The sequence below is a fragment of the Trichoderma virens genome, assembly GCF_000170995.1.
Source record: "Trichoderma virens Gv29-8 chromosome Unknown TRIVIscaffold_92, whole genome shotgun sequence".
Lineage (NCBI taxonomy): Eukaryota > Fungi > Ascomycota > Sordariomycetes > Hypocreales > Hypocreaceae > Trichoderma > Trichoderma virens.
The window spans coordinates 1,538,211-1,546,673 of record NW_014013657.1 but is presented as its reverse complement, the minus strand read 5'-3'; the positions used below and the strand labels follow the sequence as shown (position 1 = coordinate 1,546,673).

At 52.7% G+C, this 8,463-nt stretch overlaps 3 protein-coding genes across 3 annotated transcripts; 2 read left to right on the top strand and 1 right to left on the bottom strand.

Moving 5' to 3' along the window:
* Positions 1-226: 226 nt before the first annotated feature.
* On the bottom strand, positions 227-1,260 carry TRIVIDRAFT_64422 (uncharacterized protein; the record flags this gene model as incomplete). Its single annotated transcript, XM_014094407.1, has 3 exons — positions 227-350; positions 841-1,016; positions 1,057-1,260. The coding sequence occupies 3 exons, from the start codon at positions 1,258-1,260 to the stop codon at positions 227-229; spliced, it is 504 nt and encodes a 167-aa protein (XP_013949882.1).
* Positions 1,261-4,344: 3,084 nt separating this feature from the next.
* TRIVIDRAFT_207411 (uncharacterized protein) lies at positions 4,345-5,399 on the top strand (the record flags this gene model as incomplete). The annotated part of the gene is made up of 3 exons (XM_014094406.1): positions 4,345-4,715; positions 4,764-4,776; positions 4,833-5,399. The coding sequence occupies 3 exons, from the start codon at positions 4,345-4,347 to the stop codon at positions 5,397-5,399; spliced, it is 951 nt and encodes a 316-aa protein (XP_013949881.1).
* Positions 5,400-5,735: 336 nt separating this feature from the next.
* On the top strand, positions 5,736-8,240 carry TRIVIDRAFT_87030 (uncharacterized protein; the record flags this gene model as incomplete). The annotated part of the gene is made up of 3 exons (XM_014094405.1): positions 5,736-6,412; positions 6,502-6,808; positions 6,914-8,240. The coding sequence occupies 3 exons, from the start codon at positions 6,107-6,109 to the stop codon at positions 7,738-7,740; spliced, it is 1,440 nt and encodes a 479-aa protein (XP_013949880.1).
* Between the last annotated feature and the right edge of the window lie 223 nt (positions 8,241-8,463).

Here is an 8,463-nt window from a genome sequence, read left to right as displayed (position 1 = left end):
AAGAGCGATGTGTGATCTATGTCTATTTGGATGGTAGCTGCCTACCTGATCTGTTCCAGGACAACTCAACGTGTGCTTCAGTAGAACATGTCGATCAAGTTAATTTCATATCGGTCTCATCTCACGTCTTTCCTGCCTTCTTTTCCTTGCCTTTCTTTTCTTTTTCTTTTTTCTTTCTTTTTTCAAGTAAAAAGAAGCATTCTGCAAGGGGGTGCGAAAAGAATCCTTAGTACGGATATCTCCGATGCTCTGTGGCCGCCCCGGCGTGCTTAGGCGTATAAACAACCATGCTCGAGGCCTCGTCTCTTAACATGCCAGGTACCAGGCAGTTAGCGTATACCACTCCATGCCTGTACATAGCACATATTATAGCTGCTGCTAGCTTTTGAGATGGACCAACGTTCCAGAGCGCTGGGCCTGACCTCGTCAAAAGCGATGAGTTGGAAGGCGATATGGGGCACAAATGCAGCTTAAGCCTAGGCTGCGACACAGGTCCAACTTGCCTGCCGGCACTGCCCCAGGCCGTCAGTCTTTTTTTTTTTTTTTCCTTTTTTTTTCTCCCTCTGGTGGGATGAGGCGCCCCAACAACCCGAGCTTCTGAATGGATCCCCCACATTCCGCCAAGGAGCCAAAGGTCTGGCCTTTGCTCAACAGTCCCTTTGTAACCGTGGCATTTCGTCAAAGACGTGAATGACGCATTGAACTCTACGTCGATCCATTGCTAGATAGCTCTCTTTTCCTTGCCTTTGGTATTGACAATGTTGATACTTGTACGTGTAGATATCTCGTCCTCGGAGACCAGTTCTTTCTCCTGAGGTGTCATTAGACGCCAACACTCACCGGAGGCCCGCCACTATCAACTTGGGCTGTTGTCTAAGGCGGCGGCTGAATTGGTGGCCTGATATTTTGCGGTGGACGCTAATAGCACACGCAATGCTGTACTTGTTCGGAATCCTTTGCGCATATTCCAGGCGCCGCAGCAGATTAGCTGTACGAAAGAAGACGAACGAGGCGACCTGAAAAAAAAAGGACAAGCTCTCTGGCAGCATGTCTCACTCGACGTGCTGCTGCCGCAACCCAGGGGGAGTGTAGATAGGGATATTCGGCTACCGACTGCACCATCCAGGATTGCTTGCGCTCAAGGTAAGGCAGGCTTGGCTGATCGGCACTCCAATTACCCTTCTTGATCAGAGCAAAGAGCACATCCAGATCTCTGGGTCGAGACCGCTCTGTTCGGCACCGCCGCCGCTGCCGCGCCATATTTTCTTTTTTTAAGCACTTTCTCCCTGCCTATGTTCGGCTCGCAGTGTAACAGCGGCTGAGGAGACGTGGCGATTAGCGCCCCATCACTTCCAAGCACTCGGGAATCAGTGCACTTGTAAGGCTGATGGCCTCATTCTGTCTCACTCTGATGAGGAGCCAAATTTGGAAGGGAAGGGTCCGTTCTTCTATTTTGAACAGACGGGTATAACAATACTATGGCCATGTGTTTGAGGGAGAGCCGTTTGGAGGCAACCTAAAGCGCCTCCGACCAATATAGCGTGCTTTGTCGATCCAGAGCAGCCTGCGAACTTGGCAATATTGAAGAGATTGCAAGATATGAGGACGAAGTAGCGCTCATCCAGCGGGCCCACGCTTGTGAGACTCTTGCGCAGCCTGGATGCGATCCCTTCCGAAGCTATAATGCTATCTATGGGAGTCGTTCGTAAAAAGCAGCAATGTCCGCTTGGGTGCGACATGCAGTTCAGCCCCAAAGACTAGGATGCTGATCGTGCATAGCCCTGCCGTCTGCTGAAAGGATAAACGAGACATGAATGTGGTGTCGGGATGCACTTCGCTCAGAAGATTTGCAGGTGGGCCTGGATGTAAGCCAGCGCCGAAACAAATCTCGGAAAACGCTACACGTGAGTGAGACATGTCTTCCGGAGCTCTGCTCCGTAGAACTCTTTTTGTACCAGGATACGGATGATAGCGATCCAGAGCTGAATTGGGGTGGTAAGGGTTGCAAGACCAGACTCTTCTCGCACCTGGTCTGAGCGCCGCGTCACGTTGTGCAAGCGATTTGATGCGCATCATCTAAGCTCCAATGGAGCCTGGGGCGTACCGAGAGGAAACCACATTCGGCCGCTAGATTGGAATTAGTTAGAGGTGGCGCTTCATCGTAGTTGACGGGCTGTTTTTCCTCAGCTGAAAACGCCAATGCTGAGAGAAACGAAAAAGGCAGCTTACCGCTTCAAGTTAGTTGATTTTGGTGTTAGACACACCGCCAATGAGGATGCCGTAGGACAATGCGGAGTATTAGTGTGGTACGAGTCTTAGCCCGTACAGTATAACCAGTTGCGAACAATTTGTCAATTGTAGATGACGGTGAGGCTATCGCTTAACCGTATCCCGTGGGATTGTACCGCCTTGTTACAATCCATGCCAATGCCTGCATGCGCAATTGACCGTAATGATGTTTGTTATAATTGATTAGTGGTCCTTGGGGGAGACAATGCCATAACAACGAGGCGAATTCGTGCTGGGACGTTATACGAGTATGGACCAGGCACCAGGGCTTTCAACTGCCTCTGACTGGTTTCTCTGCCAGGTTCTGACGCCGACGGGACCGAAATGGGATTTTCAATGCCGCGGCGCTAGGCTTCGTGGCGTCTTCCACCGTCTGGCGTTTTACTGTACATGTATAGTTGTGGTCAAGTTGGCAGCCAAAAAGAAACAGTCTCGTCTCTGGTGAGGTGGGAGAGAAAAATCTGATGGAGCTAAGCGCTTTGCCAAATATGTTGCTTACCTGTAGCTCTGAGACAAATGTGGTTGTGAAGCTGGACCAGAACAACGAATCAACATGGCAAATCAGCGCGCCGAAATAAGCGAAATGGGTTGATGAAAGCCACAGCGCCCAGCTTGGGTTTAGACGGGCTCGCGAGTCTGCAACTGGGTAGACCTGGACTGACAGGCTGCTCATGAGGTGTGTGATGGTCCCGAAACAGGCAAAGCTCCGCGACGGACGGAGCCTCGGAACGGTGGGGTATGTGGCTCCGAGAGCCCGATCCAACTGCTTTGGGGAAAGGCGATGGCTGCCAGAACAGAGTGGTGGGTGGCCGAGATAGGGAGCGTGGATGTGCCACGAGGTGAAAATTCCGCATCTTGGTGTGTGTCCACTCCAATCGGTGGGCATCGTGAGAGCTCCTGGCCAAGGATGTACGTAGTACTAATACTAATACATGGCAGGCGAGGCTGACTTCTGTGTAACCGTGGTGGCATCAAAAGGTCGTCATCTATAATCTGAGCACCTCGTTAGCAGGGAAAAAGCGGCTCAGTAGTAGAACACGATACCTCAGCTCGGGACGGCTGGGGCGATATGATGCCAATTCGTGCCGCTCCTTGGCCTCTTTCTCTCTTGTATCCCTAATCATTACCAGAGCACTGGCTACCTGTGCTCGCCATCCGCCCGACTCCTTTTAGGCTCTGTATCTTGGTGGCTAAAGTCAAAGTGGCCGGGGGTGTAGCGCTGTGGTAGGTAGAGTCGGGATTCATGTCCAGTCACCGGCGCTTCTCTGGCGCGTGGCGAGCTTGGCTCGGGAGAGGTACGCAGCACACTTGACAGTACTGCCTTGTATTGCCGAGCTTTGTGAGTACAGTGCTGTACATGGTACTCGCATGCGCAACCCGGGGAGTGGGCAAAGAAGACGGGCAAATAGCGGGCAAAATGGGTAGAGGAAGACGAGGATGAGGACAAAAAAGGTAGTCCAGATGGGCCAACCGGGTGCGTCCGGGTGCTACGGGCCAACGACAGCCGGGTTCTTGGTGGGCAAAATTAGCTTGAAATGAAGCAACGCAAAACTACGGCGAGCCGCTGCGTGAGGTGAATGGAATCAACACGAGGCGAGGATGAGCGTGGAAGATGAAAGAGATAAAGCAAGAGACTGATAGCCGGTTAATGATACAACGAAGAGGGATTAATTTTTTCTCTTCTCCGTAGTACCTTCCGTATCTTAGATAGTTGACCTCAGTCATGGAGGTTCGTGTTATTTTGGCAAGTACCCGGGTAGGCAGGAGCTGCACCAGGAAGGAGCAGGCTGCTTGACAGAGTGCCGAGCCTCTGGCCCGGCTACTGTGACAAAACCTCGTCTTTGCACAAGCGCGCAGATGCTGCACTCGTAAAAGCACCCGCGGCACAAGATTCGCACCTGTTGCAACGCCATCTCCAGCTTAGTTCCTCGACCTGATGGGTGGTTCATCCCATCAGTCCTGTCCCTTTGCGTCCTAGAGGCGAACGCTTTGCAGCCAGCCGCCTGCGGTGTCCAATTATAGCGAGCGACGCCCTGGGACCTACCGACGGTCAGGATGGACAAGGACATGGCTTGCTGCACCACAGCACGCGAGCTGCTGTGCTTGAGAACCTTTAGGGGCATATGGTGGGAAGCTGGCGGTGCTGCCGGTGGATCTGACACCAGTTTGGCACCAGAGTTTGGACTTGGAAGGCCCAGATTCTCAGTGTGGGCACACCGTCGCATGTTTCCAGTTGGCGAAAGCTACGCACCTCCGCCTGTCCGCCCCTGTGAGGTGCTTGATGAGGAGGCTTCCGCTGAAGCTTTCCACGATGGCGGCATCTTGTACATCCACGAGATAATTCCAGGTCGGTACCTGAGAAGTATTACGAGTACTGCAGAGGAGAGACATGGACGAAGTACCGCTTGCACACGCGGCCCAAGGACGTAATTCCGGTCATGGTAGGGGTACCGATAACTGCTTGTACATACCAGTGCCAGCATCAAGGTCAGTCCCTGTGGCACCTCCTATCTCCAAGTACGAGTGCTAACTAGGTAAATTAGAAGCCTGTTTTGTCGTCCTCCCTAGCCTCGAAGGGTTTTGCACCGGGTGAGATTGTCATGTCATCACGGACCGCGTTTGCACCCTCGTCGTCTTCCTTGGCTACCGCGAAAGGCACGCGGCATCCCGCCGCGATCCCACCAGACCAGAGCCGGCCATGCAAGCGCACGTCCGCTTTTCTTGAGCTCGAGCTCGAGCTCATCAAATCTCATGGTCAAATGCTCGCGCACGCCTCCCAGGGCCCTGCCAGTCTCCGTCTGTTTCTTCCCCAGGCCCGCCGCACAGACCGAGAGCGACTCGCAGACTTGCATCAGACACGACGACACACATTGGCGCGGTGGCGGCTGCGAGCCTCTGCGTCCACGGGCAACCTGGAAGCCATTTTGGCGGTCGTCGGAACGCACAGCGACTGCTACGCTAGCCATGCCCAGCTGGGCTCTGTCTTGGGTTCTGGACCCGGACCTCTGGGCTGTGGCTCTAGCCTCGAAGCCTCTAGCCTAGAGGCTGCGAGCGCTCTGGGCGCCAAAGTCTGCACAGCGCGAGTCCCGGCCCACCCAACGCGCAGCTGATGGCTCTGATGCACCCCCCGTCGCTGCGTGCTGCTGCCCTGGAGTGGCAGGGCTCGGTGCCAGGGGTATCGGTGCTGTGCCCTGATCCCTGCCTTGCGCACCCTGGCCTCGGACCAGGATGATGCCCTCACTCGCAGTAACAGTACCGTACCGAGTACGGAGCCAGCCATGGAGACACCAAAATCCGCCACAGATGCGCGGGCGGGTCGACAACACCACTACCGAGTTTAGAGATGCGTATCAAGGGCCTCTGCCTCTAGCGAGTACTTGTATCTACCTCCGCCCCTCCGAATCTGTTCCCGGATCTTGTCCCTCAATGTTTCTGCCCGCTTTCTCCAACGACGAATCCCCTTAACAAGGCCGAACAGATTAACCTGGAGACAAAGTTCAGGAAAAGCCCTTGTCTCAATAACCCCTTCTCCTCCTTCCTCTTCATCTTCCTCTTCGTCGTCATCGTCATTGATACCATTTCTCTCCCGAGAACCTTGCTCCTCCACCCCTCGCCGCCGGCAGCATTTACATTTATATAAACCAAGCAACCACAACTTGACATTCCTCGATTCCAATCAGGGTCGGCACTTGGGCATTCTGCCACATTTATTGCGCAAAACCACCGTCGGCGGTAACTAGACTACGCAAGTCTCCAGCCGGGGTATAATAACCGTCATCAAATTTACCGCGCCTCGTGTGGCCCTCCAACAGAAATCATGGTTCACCATTCTCAATCGGAGTGGCCGGCATGGACTTATTCCGTCGCTGCCACTGACGATTTTACACAATATGCCCAGATACCAGAGTATCCGTTTCTTGCGGAATCCATGAAGGCTTACCAGGCACAACATAACCATCTTGTCCACCACCAGCAGATGTCGCGAACAACAGAATCAAAGCCACGACTTTCAAAGGAAGAGGTGGAGGTTCTTGAGGCCGAGTTCCAGAAAAACCACAAGCCAAACAGCAGTACGAAGAAGGCCCTGGCCGAGAGCATGAGAGTTGACCATGCACGAATCAATGTAATTGAATCCGCTCCCCCCATTGGCAATTATGCATATATGAATATGTGTGTATACATGTACATTGCACTTTACTAACGATTTGCTAGAACTGGTTTCAAAACAGGAGGGCTCGAGAAAAGAAGGAAAATAATATTCGAGAATACGAGGCTAGACAGCGAGCTGAAAAAGAAAGGACAGGCGGAGAGATGGGTCTCCAAGGCTCTGATCGCAAGCGTGACCTGGTTGCTTCTTCTGCTCCCTTCCCCGAGCCGCGACAGGCTTCGCAAGCCAAAGAACAGTCCCCGGACGCCCCCTCGCAGCTCTCAACGGCATCTGAGAGCTCCACCGATGCTTATGGAACAACACCGCCAGTTACTCCCCATCTCGGCTCAACGTCTTCTCTCGTCTTCCGCCGTGCGGACACCGAAGAAAATGTTATCAAGGTTGAGTCTCCCGCAGAAGGCGTGCATGAATATGCTCCGGCGGCAGTGACCGACGTGTCTTTCGCCAATGTGTCAGCCTTGGACACGATGCTGTCTATTGAAAACACTTCCGACGAGTATGCCAACGAATACCAGGAGATGGACCTTGAGCGGATAACGGCCTTCTTGGACCAGACCGGCATCCCAAGCAGCCCAGGCAGACAGCTCAAGTCACCCTGCCCTGCAGACATTGCCTCTCGCCGTAACCGCCAGACCCCTCAGCTATCATTCAACGGCCCGCGAAGCTACTCGGGCGGCCCTAGAACTGGAATTGATGCGGCTAGACGCCCCGAGCAAGTTGCTTCTATGCGTCGAGTTGTCTCTACTTCAGGAACAGGGAGAGTTCGCAAGTCGTCTGCCTCTGCTGCCACGCCACGCAGCCCCTTTTTTCAAAGAAATCGCTCACCAATGGCCCCTGGCTCAGCGGCACCGCCCACGCCAAACACCCCCGTCGTCACAGAGCCACAAAATGCCAACGGTGGCCTGTTCCCTCTCACTACCAAGTACTCGTCGTCGGCTCTGATTCAAGATCCTACCTTGCGCACGCCACCGACGACACCGGCCTTCTTGGAGAACTTTGTGTTCCATAACAACGGTGCCTCCTACGCGATGGGCAACTTTGGCGCGAGGTCATATTCCGACGATCTTGATGCGTCAATTCACGGAACGGCAGCAGACTATGATGCTAGTATCAAGGCTTGCTCTAGTCAGCCTACAACCCCCATGTTTCCTTACCAAATGGGTGCTGGTTATTTCTCTGGCTACGCAGACAACTCTGACTACAATTGGTCCTTTTCACCAAACAGCGGCGAGTCAGCTCCAGAGTTTGGCATGCCCTATAACTCATCTATGAGCATGCTTTAAATTTTTGGATAAGCAAGCACAACACTACCAAGAACTAGATGCGCAAGGCACGTCTCAGTTTTCTTTTATATCTGGCTAACTGCCATATTGCACACTCCCTCGTTTGAGAGTTGTGTCTGCAATTATGTATACTATAAACGGCCGTGGCTGTCATTTTTCCTTTGTTTATTCTTTCCTTTGTAAGGCTTGGGCTAGCGGTTAGCATATACATTAGCATTGGACTGTATGAGGAGCGGCATTTTGGTTTCTAGTTTTGAGCTATGGAAGCAGCTTTTTTTTCTGGGGGACCTGGTTTTTCCTTTGTTATGACTCCGGTGCTGTTGGATCCTGCATGATTAGTGCCTCCATTGGAGACACCTCTGTCCATGTTTGGCGCTCTGGCGTGGGATTGGGACTGAAATACCCCGGGGTTAGAAGTGATTGGAAGTGCGACGAGATAACTACGCATACTATGTGACCTTTTGCAGTTAAATAATAGCAAAATATGAAGTATCTATACCAATTTCAGAATAACCTTGCTCCTTTGTGTGGATATGCTGCCTTTGATTTGCAAGTCCCGATTTCGGCGCTTACGGACTAAATACGAGTATTCTCAACGTGAACTCGGCGGTTAGCTTGGAACAGGCAGGTAGATATAGATGCATGTACTCGTAGATATGCGGCAGTCACCCGCGAGGTTTTTCATGTTGGCCTTTGTATTTATGATGTACTCTACTAGGTAGG